This window comes from Dermacentor andersoni, chromosome 10 (assembly GCF_023375885.2).
Source record: "Dermacentor andersoni chromosome 10, qqDerAnde1_hic_scaffold, whole genome shotgun sequence".
In the NCBI taxonomy this organism is placed as follows: Eukaryota; Metazoa; Arthropoda; class Arachnida; order Ixodida; family Ixodidae; genus Dermacentor; species Dermacentor andersoni.
Window position 1 is genome coordinate 119,810,347 of NC_092823.1, and position 21,931 is coordinate 119,832,277.

Consider the following 21,931-nt stretch of genomic DNA (forward strand, 5'->3'; position numbering starts at 1 on the left):
AAGGCTGCCATCCTTTACGCTGAAGAAACAAATCACTGCACAGCGGGCCGCAAGTTCGATGTTTCTGAACGAGTGGTGCGAGAGTGGCGACTGCAGCGAAGCGAAATTTTCATCTGTAACGGCAAGTGAGGAATTTCCTACATGCCGAAGTCTGGACACTTTCCGGAGCTGTAGGCCAAGCTTGCGGTGTACGTCGCTGAAATGCGTGATCGGTCCCTGCCAGTGAAATGTGACATGGTCATGAAACGAGCCTGGATCTTCGCCTTTTAAAGACCTGCTCTGCCGTGACTGAGTGGCTGGCAGCAGAAGACTGGGAATTTACACCAATCGGACCTGTCAAAAGAGCCTCCCTGACTGCTGCTTGTAGTTGAATGCATTCGGCGTGGGCTGCTGTTCCACAAGATGTCATGGTGTCGTTTGCCCAAGGTGGAATTTCGCTGGACGCCGACGCGCTGTGGAATTGTAGCTGCGAATGACAATGGCAACATTGGTGAAGATGAGTAGTCCAGTGACCATGTCAGATACTAATAAATTTTTGTTATCGAATGTGCTCTCGAGTATGCTATGCTTTTTTTTTTCCTGTGGCACGCGATACGAGGAGGTCGACTTACATTTGAGTCGACTTACAATCGTGTAAATGCGGTATTTATGTTACCAATTATGCCTTCTCTGCTTGGACCTCAGTTTCGCAGCAGCTACCTAAACAAATAACTGACTTTATTTACTTACGTGCTCGCAGGTGCATCGGCCGCTGCCGAGGTCGTCATGCTGGTCGCTTCTCGAGCACGTTGTCGTGCCCCACCCTCTTGTCGCGTGACTCACCTGTGGCGAGAGGCACGCAGACTGAGCTGGCGGCATCGACAAGGTCCCGCGACTGTCAGACAGAGCCCCTTGCTGTTGTCGATGTGTCGTGTGACAGGGTTAGTGTTGAGCAGAAGGTGCCCGATGATGTACGGACCCCAGTGGTGCCAGACTTGTCGCTGGCATTTCCGAGACACCGGAGCAACAGTTTTGTGTGTGCCATCCAAGGAGGAAATGTTGCGTCTGTGGAGGCATCTGATGGCAGTGCACTTTCGAGAGAGACGTGAGTATTAGCTGCTCCTTCCTTGATGTTTTATTAGTGGGCAAGCAAGGGAAGCCTCAGCCTGGTTCTAGTGTTTTGGCAGGAGTTGCCTTTGTTAATTCCAAATCAGTTCTAAAATTGTTAGTGACATTTGTACACTGCTCATTATCATCCAACAGATATGTACCACAGCCTCTTGTCAGAGGCTGTTGCTGCTACATTTAGTACTGGCCATACCTCCTGGCCCTTTTACTCAAGGGCCCCCCAAGGGAGTAGTACTAATTACAGACTAGCGCAACTTATGCTCTTTAACTAGGAGGTGTGTGAATTTCGATACGAATATCGAATCAAATCAAGAAAAAGAAAGAATATGAAGTCAAACATTGAATATCAGAATATCTTTTACAAAGTTTAATGATTACAGATTTTGGGCAAGAAATTACGGTTCTCCACAGGCTTGGGAGTCTGCTAGCATTGCATAACAAAAATGTAGCAAGCTGTCATAAACTTAGGTACATAGAAATATGCAGTACATACAGATATACAGTTCAATACAATTACATATACAGATGTACAGTCAGTCTAGTCTTTATTATCCTTTTTTAAAGATTAAAGAGATTAGCATTAAAGAGAGAACACTAGTGTGCTAACACTGATTATAGCTGGATTTCTTTTGTGCATGAATTTTAAATAAAATCAAGGGCTTTCTTTTTCTTCTGAAGCTAATGAATTAGTGATGTTCTGTTGTACTGAATATCAATGAGGTTCTCAGTTTAATAGTGGGACAGTGCATCGCAGCAGTGTTTTATTTATTGCATAGAAAGTCTTGTTTTCTACTTTTTTCTCCATACGACAGAAGGGCTATCCCAACTTAACAGCAGGTGGGTTAGCGTAAGGCCACTCTTCGTGATGGATGAAAGGACTTCACATCACGTGACTAGAACACTGTTCTGCAAGTAGCCTGTTCCGGCAGTAGAGAGCAGGCGCTGTCTGTTTTATTGTATTGTTAAGTTTGGCATGATTTTCCACCTGTCAAAGATTTAAAAATTACAGAACTCATCTAGCAATGACTGTTGACAGTAATGCATATAGCGATGTAGCGACAGACCATAGTCCTCATATCACCTTTATTTAACATACGGTATTCCTGAGACTTGTTGCATCAGCTATACACCAGATACTCATATATCGTTCCATTTTGCTATGGCACTCGCTTAGCAGTCACCCATGCACATGGAGGCATGATGACGACTGTATGACGCCTATGTAGTGATGATAAAATGACAAAGGAATGAAATCGATGGAACGAGAGTTGCATATGAAGGCATGACTTTGAGATGTGGATTCTTAAATTGTGACAGTGGTATAACGACTATGATGGTGTGACGACAACATGATGACGATGGCATGACAACTGGATGAAGAAGTGGGAATGACGACAATGGCACAACCAAGACTGCATGAAGGCAATGGTATGATAGCGGATGCATGATAGCGTCTGTGTGATGACGCAATGACAATGAGGGCATGACCACAGTGGCTTAATCACTATTGAGTGACAGCACGATTACAATAGAATGACAGACAACGCATGACATCGGTGGATCGACGAAGGTGGTATGACGACGACTGCAATGGAATGACTGAAGTGATGACAATGGTGAAAGGACAGTGTGACTACAGCGGCATGACAACAGTATGACGGCATGACGAGAGTCCGATCTTGGAGTTATGTCGACGCAGCAATAATAGAAGGACGAAGAAGGAACAATATTGGTGGAACAACAATGGCATATAATGACGGCGGCATTATGACAAAGAGATGTCGATTGTTAAATTATGATGATGGTATGATAATGTGACGATGACATGAAGACAATGAGATCACTATGATGGCTTGATGACAACATGAAGACAATGAGACGATTATGATGGCGTGACAACGGTAAGACAACCGGATGAAGAAGTGGGAGTGACTACACTGGCACGAGCAACATGGCATGACGACGATGGTATGACAACGATGTCATGCCATCATCGTAATGCTGTTGTGGTCGTGCCATCAACGTGACTTCGGCTTCATCATTCGACTCATCATGCCGTCTTCATCATGTCATTGTCATCATGCAAGTTTTGTGATACAGTCATCGTCATGCCATTGCCATTATAAACTCGTCGTCATCCAATTGTCATCGTGCTGTTATGCCATTGTCATCACTGCATCATCGTCGTACAGTTTTCATGTCTACGTTGTCATGTCGTCATTGGGATGCCGTCACGATCATTCCATCATTATTGTAACTACGACTTCCGGCTCATGTGATGCTGTCGTTGTTATACTGTTGTTGTGCAATCATTCTCACTCTGTCATTTAACCATTGTCATCCCTTCAGTGTCGTCATCCCATTGTCGTCATGCCCTTGTCGTCGTACCACCTTTGTTGATACGTCATTCCTTGTTCATAACTCTATTGTTACCATGCTGTTGTCATTCAATCGGGATTATACCAATGTCCTTGAGTTGTCACACAGACGCTATCATGCATCCGCTGTCATACCGTCGTTGTCATTCCGTATTCATCGTGCCATCATCGTTATTCCCACTTCATCCGGTTGATGTCATACAACTGGCATCACACAGTCATCTATCTCATCGTCCTATGCTGTCGTCACATTATCGTTGCACCGTCGTCATAATTTAAGAATTGCCATGCCGTTGTCGTTATATGCCTATATTGTTCCATTAATATCCTTTTTTTCTTCGTAATTCCATTGTCACAGCGTCGGCATCATACAGTTGTCATGCCTACATGCTCATGGGCAACGTTGGTAAGTGAGTGCAATAGCAAAGTGGTACAATATGAGAATATGTGTCATCTTGCTGATGCAACGAAAGTCTCAGAATTACTACCAGTGTTAAATAAACGTGACCTTAGACGCATGATTTCTCGCTACATTGATTGATTGCTATTCGTGCTACTGTTTACAGTCATTGTGATATTTTTGCCATATTTTTTCTCTGATATTAGAAAATGAACAGAACAATTTATTTTTCATTATGTAGAATGCCAAAAATGAAGCAGATAATAGCAAATGCCCTCAGGGTATGATACTCACATGCCTATCTGACGTCAGTGACATGGCAGAACAGAAGCATGTCGACGTACCCATATGTCAGTAACACTGAAAGGACTAAATTCACATAAGTGTTATCATCTTGTAGAATCTTTTTCATGTTCGTAGCACACCCCACTAAAGTCATTGCCATACTTTTAATGCATATACAGGGTGTCCCATGTAACTTGAGCCTAACTTAAAAAATATGCAAATGCCACATAGCTGGACCAAACTAAGGCAATGTTGTTTGTCGCCGCTTAGAGGTACTCAGATTATTTTTTGCATTCGGCTTAATTAGACGATTAGTCTAAATAATTAATCAACTTCTTAAATATCCTAATTAGATTAAGAGTATCAATGAGAAAATTGTAGAGCAACATGAAAAACTCCTGATACAGCTTTCTGTTGCTCAATATGTGCTACTTAAAAGGGTTTTTCTGAGTGTGAAAGAAGCCCGCGAATAGGCGCAAAACTGCCGCACAACTGGCCGCACGAGGTACTTTGCAAGGCCCGCAACAAAAACACATAAAAGGAGACTTTGTCAGATCATTTAGCAACCTATTTAACTAAAATTCACAAAGTACCTTCTTGATTCTCATTGCTAAGTCACCAATGCCAATGGTATGTTTGTAGCTAATGGTGAGCTTATAACAAATCTTTTACGGATCAAAAGCCTTTAGGCATGCTGGGACAATCAGTTTCGACTCATTTTCAGTGCGAAACTAAAGCTGAGTGCGTCGGGAGTGCGCATAACCATGCCCCGGAACACAAGCAAGGAAACCTTGCAACAACTAAATGCTGTTGGCTGAAAGAATAGGACCTCCATGTACAGCCATTGAACCCCACTCTTGAACAGCACCTGTGACTGTTTGTTTCCATTTTTCTTGTGACAAGCACAAACCAATCACAGGCTACCACCCAAGATCACCTCGTGTGGATAAGCTCGGTGTTGTAGCTAGCATGCCACGGTAGGTCACATATCCAGTCACGTCACCATGTGACACAATGTGATCCAGTCACGTCACCATGTGACACAACGTCACGGCATGCTTATGCGTGCTGCTGGCGCATTCGGTTTTTCTTTCGCCCTGAAAGTGAGACTGAACTCTTTGTGCCAGTGCACCTTAAATAAGGGCTTTTGATTGGTACCAAAAACAGATTTGTTACGAGTTTGCCATTAGCTACAAACACCCAATTTGCATTGGTGAGCTAACATTGATAAATAAAAAGTTGATTAGAAAATGTTTCATTAGGCTGCTAAGACCCCATAGGGAGTTTTGTTTTGTCTGCCCTTGCTGCAAATCTTGCCCTGCAAAAAGTAATTATTGTCTCGAATTCCCTCTTGTCAATAATTCGAGACAGCTGGGACTGACACAACGAGTATTTTCGAAACTCACATGACTGAACGTTTTGTGACTGCTCTCTGCGGTACCTTGATGTCCATCCTAAATTCTATCATAGCTGTTCGCTGAAATGCAACATACTTCTTTTTTGTTCCTTTCAGTTGTACAGTTGACAGTGGCAGTGCCAAACCACCGGTAAGTGTGATTCCCGTCTCATAGCAGCATGCTCTGTTGTGCTGAATTTCCACTATTACGGCACAGTTCTCTGTGCCTAAAGCATTTAAACGTTACACACTAAGGAGAAGCATTAACTCAGTTCATACTGAGAAACTATTCATTCAAAATTCTATTTTCGTTGATTTCACAGTGAGAGGTTCATTACTAAAAGAAAAATTAAGGCCAAACTTCTAAATTTTGAATCTTGCATGGAATGTGCATCATCAATATGTCTATGTGACATCAAGAATTTCATTGTTTTGCTCTTGCATTTGGGTCGTTCTGCAGTAAAAGTTGTCTTACTAAGTTGGCATCAATCCAGGGAAAACACGGGAAGGCAGGAGATGCAAATTCAAGACGATGAGCATAACAGGAACAAGGTAAAAGTGGGAGCCAACGTTTCAACAAGTGCACTTGTCTTTTTCGAAGCAAGTCTACTTGTCAAAACGTTCGCTACCACTTTTATCTTGTCCTCGTTTTGCCCACAGTCTTAATGTTGCATGGTATGCCGAGTGTTCTTAGGGAAACTCGAAAGTCCCGCTGCAGTACATGCCCCATACATAACTCGTACGTAGATGGCAGTACATTGTGTTGCTATATCGATTTAGTGCTAAACGCATTACTGTAGACAGTCATCGTGAGAAAGATTCTGCTGAATTTTTGGTTTGAGCACATGAGATTAGGAAAAGTGCACACATTCTTTGTAACCAAGATATATGGTGCATTACCACGCAAAAATGAATGGGTGATCTTGTACTGTAATTCTGTATTGTATCTTATGTTGTGAAGTGCTTTCAACAAAATGAAATTGAATTGTTATTTATGTTTCCTTTAATTACTGTGAACATGCTTGTATTACCAACATCGAGCTGTATAAGAGGCCGGGACCTTTTTCAGGCAATTGTATCTGTTTAATCTGTTTCCTCTTGATGATACGAAGAATCGGTAAACCAAATCAACGCAAAACAAAGGTATCTTTAGTGGGGACAGTCTTCAACAATTTGTGTTTAAATGACTAGAGCTGCTCGGAGGTGACAATTTTCACATAAAGTAGCTTATATGCTTGTGGGAGATTCCTCTTCTGAATAATGTTATTGTTATTATGTTTTAAGCCATACAAACAGCTATGGTAAAGAAACGCAGGCTGGTAGCTGCCACCAGAAGGTGTACAAGAACTGCCTGCTCATATGGATAGAGTAGATAACACAGAAGCGGAAAATAGAAAGAAGGAAAAGAGATGGTTTAAGATGTCAAAGAATGACAAGCCACAAAGATGAAAGAAGAAAGTTTTTTGTAAATGTTTTCATTTGTAATTACTGCCCAGGTGCCAAAGCTAATATTCGAAGACTTCGATGCGCAGCGAAGAGAACCCGATGCACAGACCCGGAAGGCAGCCTTCAGGAAATGCCTACTTGGTGAGTAAAAAAGAAATGGAAGCTTGCCTGCAATAACAGAGTCCCATTTGCCTGGGATAACTGCTGAAGAATGTGAGGTTCTTGTTTTCTCCATCACCCATTTCGTGACATTCGGTGTAGAATGTAAGGTTTTGCCAGTGGCAAAGCTTTCAGAATACAGTAAAACCTCGTTAAACCATACCCACTTAAACAGTAGTTTGGTATTAAAAGTAGTAAAGGCAAATACCTGACTCAGTGGCCATTGAACATAATGTGCTTTGTATCCACATAAACTGTACCAGCCTATTGCGTACGTATAGGTTAACACGTAGTGTTTCTACTTTTCGTCGTGCAAACACGGCGGTGCTTTGTCTCCATCGGGCGGCCCGGCAGAACAACAAGCCTCAGAGATCTGAACAACAGCCCCCAAGTGCCCTGTGCGTTTGCGTGTGAAGCCACATCATCATCATCATTTTGGCGCTGCCCCAGAGAGCGTTGTGGCGTCGTGTAAGCGAGGACTCGCGTCATGCCGAAGCTCGGATAAAAAAGACGCCGGGGGCTCAGCATATAAGAAAAATTAGACATTGTTCGTGCTGTCGAACATGACACGAAGAAGTCGGCGCTGGCATGCAACATGGGTCTACTGTTTACTACGGTGTGTGGCATTTTGAATGTGAAGAAGTTGCTCGGCAGCGCTGCTGCGACCACACGAAGAGATGTCTGCTGCGAGGTTCGACTTTTCGCCATCGTTGCCTCTGTTTTGCAAAGTGTCGCCTAGCGACAGTGATAAGGATCACACAGGAAGTGACAGCACGGACCATTCAGGCCCGGCAGTGGCAGAAGCTGCGCGTTTTGCAGCCTCATGAATGGAATCGTCGCGACGAGAACAGCACTCCGCAATGAAAAGGTGCCCCGCAACTTCTGCAACGCTACCGTGCCCGCGCACAGAGAATATGCAACACTAACGAGGAATCTGCAATACGAGTGTTTGCCGAGAAGAGGGGGCTGGTTGAAAAGCTGGCTCACAGCTCCAGTAAGTTTGAGGCCACTGTGGTCGCTGCTAGGCCGCTGCGGCATCAAAAGAAAATAACACTTTTGTAGCACGAAGTAAATAAATACTGCATGTTTTTTCTCCTTTCATCACACTCTCACTTCTGTTTTTGACAGGTAAGTGGACGATCTCATGCTATTTCAGTTACCGTAAAAACCGGAATATAGGTCGAACTTTTTTTCAAAAACCCATCGCGAAAAGTCGACCCTCGACTTATATACCGGACATTGGCGGAAAAACTACGGAAGTCTTGCAACAATGGGCGGATAAAGTAAACAGCCGCCTTCGCCATCGCCATCAGCAGCATGGCGGCGTGGCGACGCTGTGGCACCTGTGACACCGGCATTTTGCGTTTCCATTGTCGCAAAGTTATATTAATTAAAGGCTGCACTTTCATTTTGTTTCAAAATGAGCGGGAGCGGAAGCCGACGTCAATTCACCGTCGCCTTCAAGAAAAAGGCGATTGAGTACGCGGAAGCCCACGGCAACCTGGCGGTACAGCGCGAACTTGAAGTATCCGAAAAGAGCATTCGGTAGTGGCGGAGGCAAAAGCAACGTATTACAACTTGCAGCAACCAAAAGAAAGCGTCATTTCGTGCCGGATCGCAGTGGACTGCAGAACTGGAAGGGAAGGTTGCGGAGTCCGTCCGCGAGCTGCGTGTAAGATCGCTGCCTGTGACTGCCGAATGCATCCGTTTGAAAGTGGTAGAGATCGCACGCGCCTATGGACTGGGCAGCGAGAAGCACTCGTCATCCGACTCTGATCAAAGGCGTTGCTCTGATTCGGAGTAGCGCTTGCGCACTTCGTGCCCTTCTGTGTACTGTACACCCGACTAACTTTTAACAGTATCGCGCGACCATCGACCCGCGTGTTTGTCAGCACCTTATCACGGCACGGAGCGGCGAAATAGCGTAAGTAAGGGCATGTGTACACATGCGCGTATCTCGTTTGTTTCGCTGCTCAGCGCCATTAATAAGGTGTTGACAAGCACGCGTGTCGATGATCGCGCGAAACCGCTAAAAACTTGGCCGGGTGCAGATGCGAGCAGCATTTAAATAAATACTGTCACCATTGTGCAACCCCCCGAGTCGCATTTGTTTCAAGGTAAGGGTGTCATGTCTTTCGGTACTTTTGCCATTGAAAAGGATATTTTTTTTTTCATTTTGAGGATTCGTTAGTTGGGGGATCGACCTATATTCCGGTCCGACCTATAGTCCGGTTTTTACGGTAAGCAGTACTACCGTTCAGTACGTACTCTTTCCGAGCTCCGGCCAACTACGGTTTAACGAGGTTTCACTGTACTGATGATTGTGTATCTCGTAATGTGCTCCTGTCTAAGTGGCAGTAGCAAAACAGTGATGTTCGTGTTTAAATGGAAATGAATGGGGCCTGATGAAAATTAGGCAAGGCCCTTCACATCCATTCAGCAAGTTATAGCTCAGGCCGACCTCTCTGCCTTTCTGTAAATAAATTTCTCTCTCTCTCTTCACATCAGTTCACCGATGCTCAGAAAGTGGAAGTGCACTGTACTCTTAACAAGAGAACGTATTAGAGCACATCGAAAGCATCACTCTGATGAACCCGAGTGTCATCAAGGGTTGCCATTGGGGTGCATAGAGTAGATTCGGTGTAGATGAACTGTGACAAGATATAAAAAGGTAGCCAAAGAGCTGCAATTGCTGAAGTACTGTATTGTTTGTAGGAGAGAAATAAGTGATACAGTGGTTTTTGAAGGTAATATACTTGGGGTGTTGCAGTGAAACACGAACTTCCGGCACAGTATTTGACTGTGGGTTGCCGTGAGTAGATTATTTTTTGTTTTTAATGTGAATGGTTAGTGCTGTCTGTAAGACAGTTTTTGGTAGGATTGTCTTAGAGAGTGGTTTGCCCTACAGAACTCGACACAATGCTCATATGGCAACTTTGATACAGAGTCAACACTTTTGTTTTTCAGAGGTGGGACGCAGTGTGGCCATGGACTTGGATCAGCCGGATGGCTCCACGGGCTCTCCACAGGTATGTGTTGGACTTCAGTCTCCCTTTCTATGGGTTTGATCTAGCGACGCCAAGCAATATGCCTGATTACCTGCCACGGTGGTTTAGTGGCTATGGCATTACGCTGCTGAGGTCAAGGTCGTCGGTTAAATCCCGGCCACAGCAGCTGCATTGTGACGGAGGGCGAAATGTAAGAACGCTTCTGTACTTTGATGTAGATGCACATTAAAGAGTCCCAGGTGGTCAAAATTAGTCCAGCATTCCCCGCTGCTACGGTTCTGAATCAGGGCATGGTTCTGGCTCTTAAAACCCCAGAATTTAATTTCTCTTACGTTGCATAATCAATGTGTATGTATTTTAAACACTGTCTTGATTGCAGGAAAGCAGCTTGTAATTGCCACTAGTTTCATATGCTTTGTAGACGTTCAGCTAAAGCTATGTTTACTTTAGATCATGGAGTGATGAATGTTATGATGTCTTTTTGTTATGTATTTGTGCCTAATGGTAATGAGAAGTTGGCCTCTAAAAGCATCCTGTGGTGTATGTGTCAATGCACCACATCTGCTACTGTGACATACAAGGGTGCTGTATCTGATGAACAGATGCGTGTACGCAAATACAAGGGTCTTACTGAAAGTAATGAACCAGACTATTTTTTGCACGCAAGTCAGAACGTGCTCAAGAGCGGGTGTTTGGTGTTACCGAAATACAGGAGGATGCAAAATATAGGTCGACCCCTGGCTTTGAGGTGAATAAAACTTGCAAAAAACAAATCCTCATTGCAGTTAACTATAGCACACGGTTTCTTTGATCAGTACAGTCATTTGTGGTTAGAGACGAAAGCTGAATGTTAACTGTTAGGCTTCTCATTGGGGATGGCCGTAAGTCATGACATCCCACAGCACATAATCGGCGATGTTCAATCGAGGCATGCAAAATAGTCATCGGGCAGCACGCACTGGGAACCCAAGGTGTACTCGACGATCATTGCAACTGACTGTAGGCGTGCTGGCTTGACTGCTGGCCATTCACTCGTTTTGGTCTGGCGCCTGTCAATAGAAGCTTCAGGTTTTTTGTCTCATTATCACAGACTGCAAGTGGCCTATGAAACTTCTTTTCTGCACCGCCGATTTGTCACAGTTGATAGCCGTCCTTGTGCGCGATGCTCGTGAATCAATTCGATTTTGGTGTCTTCATGTTAAATGTGAACAGCGTAGTGGTCACCGAATGAAGTTCTCGGTGAAAGTTAGCAGTCGCACCCAACGTTGTGGCGCCATTTCAGTTTTGGTTCACGGAAACCAAACCATGCAGAGCTGCAATGCACCCATTTGCTTCCACATACTCTATCATATTTTTTTTAAATGTAGCTTCGCAGCTGAGATGACACCTACTAATTTTGCACCCTGACCCTGAATCTCACATGCTTGCAAATCATTGGCGAAGTTCATGCATTTGCAGTGTGCTTGTGAAAGCTTCCTGCAGTCCCAATGAAAAGCTGAAAAAGAGTAATCCGTAGCTGATTCACTGGCACTGTCTGAAGCCGCTACTGCTATTGAGTCAAAGTGGTGTCTTTTGGAATGTTCAGATGAATGTTCAGTGTTGAGGTTTGCCTGTCTACGGGCATCTATGAGGCTGCTGTGTAGCGTGATCGTGGTTGTTCTACTGTAGTTCGCAGCAGATTCAAGTGCTGAAAGCTGTGTCATTTGTCACAGCTTGTCTAATAAATAAAGAAACTGGTTACATGTAGTTCAGTAATGTGGAAAGTTGGGCTAGTTGGTGATTAATCATCATACCTTTCTGGTGAAGCAGCGCGCTGACACGGACACAGTGAGGACACACAAGAAAAAACGACACTTGCTGCACTCGCAACTATTTTATTTCAGGACACATACCTCATATTTACATACCTGTGCACCCTCAGGCGTCGAAGAAAATCAAGGCAAGATTGAAGGCATATTTAAAAAAATCATTTGCCCGGGCATACTCGGGCGTCAAAGATATGGCAACTATCTATCATGGTGTACAATCCTATCATATTTGTTGCACCCCTAACAGACATTTTTATTACACAATTTTTTCTTTTCTTTTAGTGTAGTTCCAAAAAGGCACTAAAAGAAAGAACTAAAAAAGTACACTAAAAGTACACTAATTGCAGTCAGTTACCTAGTAACAAATTAATCTAACAATTAGAAAACCAGAAAAAAACGTAAATAATTTTAAATAAGGAATTACGCGCGATTCGTTACCTACAATTCTGATTAGGATTACTCTCACTATGACCATTGTAATTTCTGCGATAGGATGGGCCCTATACAGTCGGACCTCGTTATACCACAGTCTCATTGGTCACGAAAATAGCTTTGTTATATCCGATATTCATTATAAGTTACACATTGATATCAGCGGGGACAAGGTCACGATCGGATCTATGCGAAAGAGACGCAAGCCGGGTCCCTCCGACGGGCCAGCAAAGTGTCTCCTGATGGCTGATCGGCATCATGTCATGCCGATACGACACATGGGAACAACGATATATTACATACATGCACTTAGCACCACCACGAAGATGAAACTGTGTGATCAGTTGCGCTGGATCAGTCCGTTGACTTGCTGACGGCGGTGCGACCAAGCCCTCACCGCCGCCGCCAGACTTTTCGCATACGGAGGGGACCGCACGTGGATCCGCACTCTGCTACTATAAGTCCGTCGGTCGAGGGCGTGAGTAATCCTACAAGTGCGAATGTATTGACGGAGAGCTTCCAGCGATGGCTTATCGGCAGCCATTCCACCGGCTGCACTGTTCAGGCTGCTAAGGCTAACCAGCTCCGCGTCTTTGAGTCTGCAACCAAAGCTGCGGTTTCATGCCTAGCCAACATAGCGGCAACTTTGTTCAAGGCCACCATGTCAGCGCTGCCCGAAGTTTTGCTTATTGCCTTGGTGTAGATGGCGAAGCCACAGGGTAGTCCGAATAATCACGCAGGTCTGAAAATTCGTGTCTGGAAAGCTGGTCGGCGACTGTATTACAGATTTTTTGCTGTCAGAACATATGTCTTGAGGCACGTGCAAACAAAAAGAATTTCCTTCACTTTAACTGGTACCATGTTGGATTCAGCATTTTAAATTTTGTTATAGGGGAGTACACCAATCAATTCTAACATGACCAACGGAATTTTGTGTTCTTTATATCCCATGATTCGTTATGTCTGTGTTCGATATATCGAGTTTCGGCTGTACTAGAAAAATGACGCAACCCTATTGGAAACAAACATGCTGAACCAACTTCTGCACTTGAACCTCGACTGTGCCCTCTGTGTCGTGAAAGTGGTGCGGTTTCTCTCCCGACGACGGGGTATGCACAGGCCCAGATGGGAGAGGGTGGCGAGTCGGCAGGTGAGCCCAAGTTCGCAAGCTAGCTAGGAAGAGAAATGCTTGACAGTCATTGTTTGTGCATTTTGTTTACATACTTCCCTTGAGGCCTATTTGCAGCTGCATTCTTTGGTTGTACTTGAACGCTTCTTGCATCCTATGCCCGGCACTGTTCGCATTCGCTCAGTTTGGTGTGTGGCATTTTCCGTTACATGGAAATCATGCAGATTCACAATGTCGCTTATTAATGGAACATTTCTTTAGCTCTTTTAAGAGAGTGACGAGCTCTTGCGAACCAAGGGTCCTTTATGTGCAAGTATAGAGCATTAGCACGCAGGATGGAAACAATTGATACCCCGCTACTCCGCCGCCTTTGCCGCTGCTTACTGGCGTCCCCTTTGAAGCGGGGCGGGGACAAAGGGTCACCTAGCCTTCTTGATTTAATCAAGTTTTTCTACATCTATCACAATTTAGCTTTCTACCTATCTGGTCTCGATCGTAATGTTCGTATTTAAAACCTCTATCACTGTACTGTACTATACACTTACGCTTGCAATGAATCCGATACTGCCAATCTCTTCCCTGCTTTTCTTTCTTTTTCTACCGACACTCTAACCGTCTCTTACTTATCTCAACTGCTGACCAGTTAATTATTCCATCTTCTTTTAATCCCAACGCTTCTGAAAGATGGACACTATCTGCGGGTGGCTGTTTGTAACCATTGCCGACGAACAGTCGTGCGGGCGAGGCGTACGACACACAGTGGCTAAATCCTTATTTGCACACCTCGCACCCGAGATGGCGTGTCTCAACAGAATTCTGCCCGTGTCGATTTGTCCAACTTTCGCCTTCAAGTCGCGCGTTTCCAGCGTCAGTCGTTTGTTTAAGTTTGTCATATTAACAGAGCTCGACTGCATATCAGGCGCGTATAAAACCTACCAGCGCTTTTGAACGTTCGCTTCGGCGCCTGCGGGACTGCCATAATTTGTTTTGCGTCGATATCGCCGCCATCGCGGTCACGCGCGCGTTCACTGCCCGTGCCGCAACGCCGGCGCGACGGCTGGACGACGGCGACCTCGAACTTCTTCAAGAAGCTGCAATGTAACATCAACTCCGTCTCGCGAACATCCGTGCAGCACGGCAGCGAGGGCTGTGTAGGGCTCGCGTCTGCCAATCAACCGGCCGCGTGTTGCGTAGAACGGGACGGACGCGGTATCGCCCATTGTGCGGCACTAATCCTTCCGCGAAGGCTGCCCGTCATTCGGTCGGTGCCGCCCCGGTGGCCAATCAGAGAAGGAGGAGCCCTTCTGGTTCTCTTTTCTAGTTGGTTGACGCGATCCATACCTTTGGCTGCACTGCACGGAAGTGGCGAGACTAGCCAGAAGTAGTCGATTGCGCTCCGCTGCAGCGGCAGCAGCAGCAACAGCGGCGGCGCGACATTGCAACACTGCAAAACAAGCCGACCGTCTTACCAATTCCGTACAGTGCAGCGACAGCCGCGGCTAAGGCGTAAGCCAACGAGAAAGCAGAACCAGAAGGGCTCTTCCATCGTCCGCCTTTATCACGGCACTGATTGGAAACCCCGCGTGAGGATCGGTGGCGCACATTGGGCGAGCCCTCGTGCCCCGTTTCGAACACGTAGTCGGCTGTCGTTACTGATATTGGTTTGCACGAGCCCTAAGCTTGACCGCAGTGCACCCAAGTTGTATGCATGCATCGTCCGGTGGTCAGCAGCCACACGAACGCCCCCCGCCGCTGCGCTGGTGACGGGTAGGCGTTTTAATATGTTTGCGGACAGCGACGTGCTCTCACGTACGAGAGACGCGGCATTTGATAAACCAATTTCAAAATAAGAAAAAAAAAAACATGAAATGAAAACAGAAAACACGCATCCTCTCTCGCCCTTGGCAGTCACTCGGCATGCAAGCGCCGGCCTCCGCTGCTCCCGGTTCAGCGATGAAAGCGTCGTCGTCGCCTCAACCGCCGTCGAACCTGCCGCGTCGATCTTTCTCTTTCCTACCTCTCCGTAGTGTGTGTGCCCGCTGATCATCACCCCCCTCTCTCTCTCTCTCTCAATATTTTCTTTTATTCGTTTGCAACACCCGAGGTGTTTCGTTTCTCTCCGGTCTCCTCCCGTCAAATCGCATCCGCTTCGCGACGGTGTGAGGCCGCATTAAAGCGGCAGCGCAACGCGTCCGTTTGCGGCACCTCGCCCCGCCGAGATTGGAAGAAGCGGCGAAGCCGGGTGACAGCCGCCGCCGCCGCCCTCCGGCGGTCTCTCGTTACCCTTCCCGACCATGGCGCGCCGCAAGCAGAGCAGGGTGCGCTACCAGGTCGCCGTGGATCTGAGCGGGGTAAGTGGCTCTCTCGTCGCTCTGCAGAAAAAAGTTATTCGGAGGCGAGCGCGCGATATACTGCAAGTGGCCGGAACCGGGGGGCAGGGGGAGGGGTAGGCTTGGTTGTTGGTTGTCCCGGTGACGTAAATACGTGTCACGTTGATCGGTTGTGGAGGGTGACCGTGGAGCTTTGATTAAAACCACTCTCCCCGCCTCTCGTGAGTGTCACGGGGCGAGGAAAGTGGGCGAGGCGGTGGGGGGGGGAGTGTGTGTGTGAGAGGAGCCCGTCGTGCTGAAACCGTTGCTGCGACCTCCGGTGCGCGTTTCCGTTATTACGGAGGAAAGCGCCGGTGCGGCTTCGCGCATGCGCAATCCGTAGCATTTTGTTTTTTGATAGCGTAGAGATCGCGGCTGCTATGTCTGCATAGCACGCCCCCCCCCCCCCCCCCCTTTCGCGAGACTTCACAGGTTCGATGCATTAGCGTTGGTAGCGCGCGGCAGGAACTGCGACGCGTTTTTTATGCAGTTGCGGTCCTTAAACGCATCGCGCCATATGGTGTTTGTCGGTGGCGGTGACCGAATTAAGCGGGAACTCTTGCGTCAACGCCGGCGCGATGTGCGCGTGACGGGGTAATGTGTGCACGAAGCACGCCTGCGACGCTTGAAAGCACGTGCCGTTCGCGACGTCAGAGCGTGTGGTAGTGGCTCAGCGCTGCCGGAGCGAGGTCGCGGGTTCGATCCACGTCCTGTAAATCGTGCTTGGCGCGTCAGTTGGCCACAGTATACGTAATCATTCGCCTACGTGTGCCCGAGGTACAATGCGCGCGCTCGATTCTGCATTTTTATTTTCATGTTTCTCTCTTTCCGAATGCGCCGTAACTGGAACGCGCGTACAGATAGCGTATATACGCTGTAACACACACACACACATTTTTGCGCATGCACAGTTGGCGTCAGAAGTTAACGGGCCACGATATCAATAGGAACAACGTGAACGTTTCTGCAGCCTGCCTGTAATAATTTAGATCTGCAACGCGTAACAGCACGTGCGACCGACACAGCCGTGTACTGCTTTATTGGCTGCAGCCAAAAAGGGAAAAAAAGAGCGCGGGATATCGCAACATCCTCCCCCCCCCCCCCCCGCCTCGATATCTGCAGCCTCTAAATTTTTGACGCCAACTTTACGCGCTAGCTTAAACATGCGCACGTATACGCGCACACCAGACTCATGGCGGCGGGCCAGGTTCCTCTAAACGTAGTCTCTCTGCACCCCCCCCCCCCCGCCCCCCCAGAGGCAGTGCAGGTATATATCGTCCAAGCCCGCCCATGGCTTTCGCTTAATGCGCTGGGCATCAATTACAGGTCGCCTGTATATACCGTACAACTTCTCGGTGCCTTTATGCCCTCTCCTCCTTGTGCGCTCGTGACCTCCCTATCCGTCGCCGCTCACATTGCCGGCGGCTATGTACACACGGCGCATTACCTCTGCGTGCCCGCGTTCTTATCCTTCTATGGTTGCTTCGATATCTCCGTTGCACCCACTCGGCCCCCCTCCGGAGACGTTACGGGTCCCTGCCGAAGGCGTTTCTCGATTTCACGGGTGGCAGGGGGTGCGCGCCAGTGAACAACCTATCGCTGCTTGGGCGCGTATTTATTTATATGTATGGACTGCATGGGAAAACTGCCGGGAATTTCCTCGCCCTCAACCCACCCACCCCCTTCCCCCTTTTTTTTTTCGCTGCAACGGCAGCAGCAGAAGCAACGGACCGCGCAGAGGCAGTCGACAAATCGTCGTTGTGCGGCGCTGCTTTTCGCGTCTTCGGGCCTTTTTTCGACGCGCAGTATAGTGCGTCCGCTTTTGTGCGTACACGCGCGCGCATGTGTTCGCTCGCGACGAACGCTTCCGTCACGATCGCTCTCGCTGGACCCTTTCGCGGTATTTGGACGAGCGCGCCGACTCTTCGCTAAGACTGCGGGTGTGTGTGTGTGTGTACATACAGACGCGGGCATCTTGGATTCACAGGTCGCGCCTGCGTGTCGAAAAAAAAAAGTGTCTGTGCGCGCTTTTACGGTGCGCGAAGCCTCTTTGATCTCGCCGCCTGTCTCGCTGAAAGAAAACCATCGTGTGTGTAACCGTTTTAAACGTTACTGCCGCGGCTGGCTCTTTTGAACCCCCCCATGTGCGCGCCTGAGGAACTGCGTATTGTCGGCGCGTTCGGGAAGTTCCTTTTGTCTGCACGTGGTCTGCGGTTGATTCTTGGATGTACGGATGTGCGAGGGCTCGGTGCGAAACTGAACTCTCTCTCGAGATAGGGAGCTCGTGTGCGTGTGTGTGGTGACTTCATATCGCGTTCCCGGTCGCCTGTGCTCGAACGAAGTGTCTTCGACTGCGCTGCCTTCTGGTGCGATGGAGTGACTATGTCCTCGTAAGGTCGCCATCGCTTCTTAACGCGCGCGTTACCGTCGCGCCGCCCTGGTGGTGAAACACTGCGTGTACGGTGAGTTCGTGCCCGACGTTTGTGTAGCAAGGTTGGCTGTACTTATACCTGAAAGGTATATATATATATATATATATATATATATATATATATATATATATATATATATATATATATATATATATATATATATGTAGTGCGTCGAGTGAGGTCCTGACAACACTTTGCGATGTGGTGAACGCGGTTTAAATCATCGATCTGGAACCTCAATAAGGTGCGGCGTAATGCGATATAACGCATTGCTCTCGCATTCACCGCTAAATCTCCTCTTAATTTCTCTTTTCGACCCCAGTTCGATACCTCCTAGTTGAAGGGGCCATCGGTTTCTGGTCATTGCGGACGCGGCTGGCCAGTGGCCGCGCCAAATGCAAGCGCAGCCCAAGGCAACTCTTATATACCCGAAACCCTCTGCAAGCCATTCCATATACATGGGACAATACAAGCGCTGCGGAAGCCGCTTCTCGGCTGCAGCCGAGGCTATGGTTTTTCTTCTTCGTTCGTTGTCTCGTTTATTCGCCATTACCGCTCTTTGCTAACTCCTTGCTGCGAGTGCCGCTATAGCCAACTCTTCCGTCCGCAAAGCGTGGGAACTTGCAGCGACGCCGCATTGGCAACCGCACCGCTTTCGGATCCGCTTGTGGGAACGTATACACCGAAGGGCCCATTTTCCCACTTAAGTATAGAACGTGGCGGTCTGCAGTTCCCACTGTTGCGCGATTGCTAGCGCGGATGTTGCTGGCGTACCCGCAGTCTTGCCTCGACGGCCTTTTCTCTTTCTTTCTTTGTTTTCGAGATGTTTGAAAGTGAACCGATACTGCGCGTTCGCTGCTGCTTATTTCCGCTACATGTTATTCGGTCGATTTAAGCCTCTACCGACCTGCCGAGCGGTGTGGCTATAAGCGGTTGTGGCCTTGCGCTGCTGACCGCGAAGTCGCGTCTTCGATTCCGGCCACATTCCGATTCGGGCGCAGTGCAAGAAGACTTAGTGTATACACGCACACGGAGTGTCTTCGGATGATGATGATGAGGAGGATTGATGCTGAGAATGAGGCGTGAGATCGTGGTTTTGGTACGTGAAACCGCAGAATCTTCATTTTTTGAAGTCTGTCACCGGACGAAGGCAGGCCAGGATCTCCAGGAGATACTGGCCTCCGTCACGCGAGTCCATCCGATTTCGAAACCTTGGCAACGAAGGCTCGTTGGATATAACGTTGTGCTGCTGGGCACGAGCTCGTCGGTTCGAAGGTCGTGGGTTGAAGCCCTCTACTACGGCAATATCCCTTAGCCAACAGTGAACTATACCCATCCATCGACAAACGCGTTGAAGTGATAGGCTTCACAGCCGTGGAACGCTACTAGTTTAGCAAGCTCATCGTGCTACGAATGTGTCTGTATATACAGTGACTTGCATTTGTTGTTTGGTCATTTGGTGCGGGTTGCTTAGTGTGCGGCATGCGAGGCAACAATTCTCGCCGTTTGTAGGCGCCGGCGCCCTACGCTTCTCGTCTCGGAAACCACGCGCGTACTTCTCGGTTGTGTCGCTAGGTGGAGCAGCGTGTCCTGAAAGAAACGCGAGAGAGAAGCCTGGTTGCCGCATGGTGAATTTCACGACGTTAGCACGCACCGACGCGCCACGCATTTTCGGAGACCACGCGTGCAGGCTTCGCGGCGGCGACGCTAGGTGGCGCCGAGTGGTCTTAGCAAAGCGCGAGAAAGGAGTCCCGCTGTATAATTAACGCCCTGTTCGTAACTCGTTTTACGTTGGCTGTAATAATTCAGCGCTAAACGCATTACCATCGACACTCATCGTGAGATGTCTGCTGCCAGTTATTTGACATTATTCCTACGTGTGCAACAATCAGTAACCGGTTAAAACCGAACGAAGGAAACCGCGACAACGAGGACAGAGGAAGCGTAATGAAAATTAGCATTAAGTTTTAATTCAGTCGTAATAATGATAGGCGAAATGGAAATCAAAATGGACGTCCACATTTCATTTCCCTTTTTGCTTATTATTTCAACATGTCAATCAAGCATAACAGGTGTTGCATGCTTTCACTCACTTCATTGTCCGCTTGCTGCATTTGGTTGTTGCTAACAAACAAAAACGAAAAAAAAACGAGCCTTCGGTTGTCGCTCAATCAGTAGCAGGAAGCATCCCCCGCTTTTTACCTTGAACCCTGTTAAAGCCTTATATGATATGTCTTACTACCTATACCCCATCTGGCAATTTGTCGCCCTTGACTTCGATTACCTTGGCACGCACTGCGTCACATTCAATAACCGACCACTGGTCGTCTGTTAGCTTTTGTATTCATTGGTTGCTCGTTATAGTTCAGCGGCAGCGCTTTCGCTTCTTCATTCTGCGAACAGTGCGTCCAGTGAAAGTGCCAATTACTCCGGTCGCACCCGCCGTGGTGGCTTAGCGGCTATGGTGTGTTGCGCCGTTATGCACGAGGTCGCGGTATCAAATTATCGCGGCCGCGGCGGTCGCATTTTGATGGGGGCAAAATGCGAAAAACGCTCGCATAGAGTGGATTGGATATACGTTAAAGACCCCCCCCCCCCCCACCCGGTGGTCCAAATTAATCCGGAGCCCACTATGGGCTACGACTGTTTATTTTTTTCTTTTTGCGTGCAACTCCCCGGAATTCAATTTATCTGGTTGTCGAACGCAAAAGCTCGGCGTTGCCGCATTCTGGTATTTACGGCAATGGGAACCTGCCCCGTAATGATGTGTCGGCGGTTCGCGCGCTTCATTACAAGTGTTTACTGCGGGCTTGTTCGTCACGAAGGTGACTGGTGACGTCATTAATTGATTGGGGCGCCAGTTCTGACAAGTGCGTGCGGTTTGAGTCGAACCCGAGATGGGAGTTGTTATTCAGCTTGCAGGGGCGCAGCCTTGCAGCAGGCCAGCGCGTCACGTGGTCTGCTCACGCTTGTTTTCTGCGTCGCTTAGTGCTGATTGCATGGGCTATACCTCGCGACCCTTTTCGATCAGTACGAAAAACGCGCGTTTTACGCGCCCGCAAGAGCGAAAAAAAAAAATATGTAAAAAAAAAACGTGTACACCCGGCCACAAAAGTCTCGATCGACGAGAGGCTCGATCGACGTTCGGACGAAATTACGAAGCTATAGGTTTGTATCGGCTGTACAATGACTAGCCGTGGAGTTCGCAATACAGACTTCAATGTATCCAGATTCACTTTGTAAGGCCAAAAGGCACGAGCATTGCAAGGCGGTTTTCTTGCATCGCAGGTTTATACGTTCGCTTCTCCTTCACGCCAGCAGTAAAACGCGTGCTGCCACGCATGCATGGCACTTGCGCCACCGCAGACCTTTTTTTTTTCAACTTTCTTTCTAGTTTTCTACTTTTTTCTACATTCTTTTTCTATTTTCTACTTTTTTGTCTACTTTTCTCCTTTTATTGTCTACTTTTCTACTTCCCTTTCGCGAAGTCGCCGACGCCTATGTACTACTTGGCATTCGCGGCGTCGCATACTCGGCTATTTCGCCAGCCATTGCTGTGCTGCATTGCAATGAATGCGCTTT

At 47.6% G+C, this 21,931-nt stretch overlaps 1 protein-coding gene across 8 annotated transcripts in view; it reads left to right on the plus strand.

The window, feature by feature from the left end:
- The window catches only part of LOC126544884 (uncharacterized), a 274,212-nt gene that overhangs the window by 165,148 nt on the left and 87,133 nt on the right, over nt 1–21,931 (plus strand). For all 8 annotated transcript variants that reach the window (XM_055077879.2, XM_050192408.3, XM_055077880.2 and 5 more), the window contains exons 23-26: nt 740–1,084; nt 5,684–5,717; nt 7,063–7,153; nt 10,139–10,200. In XM_055077879.2, coding sequence (XP_054933854.1) covers nt 740–1,084; nt 5,684–5,717; nt 7,063–7,153; nt 10,139–10,200 — 532 coding nt within the window. The remainder of the gene's footprint in view (nt 1–739; nt 1,085–5,683; nt 5,718–7,062; nt 7,154–10,138; nt 10,201–21,931) is intronic.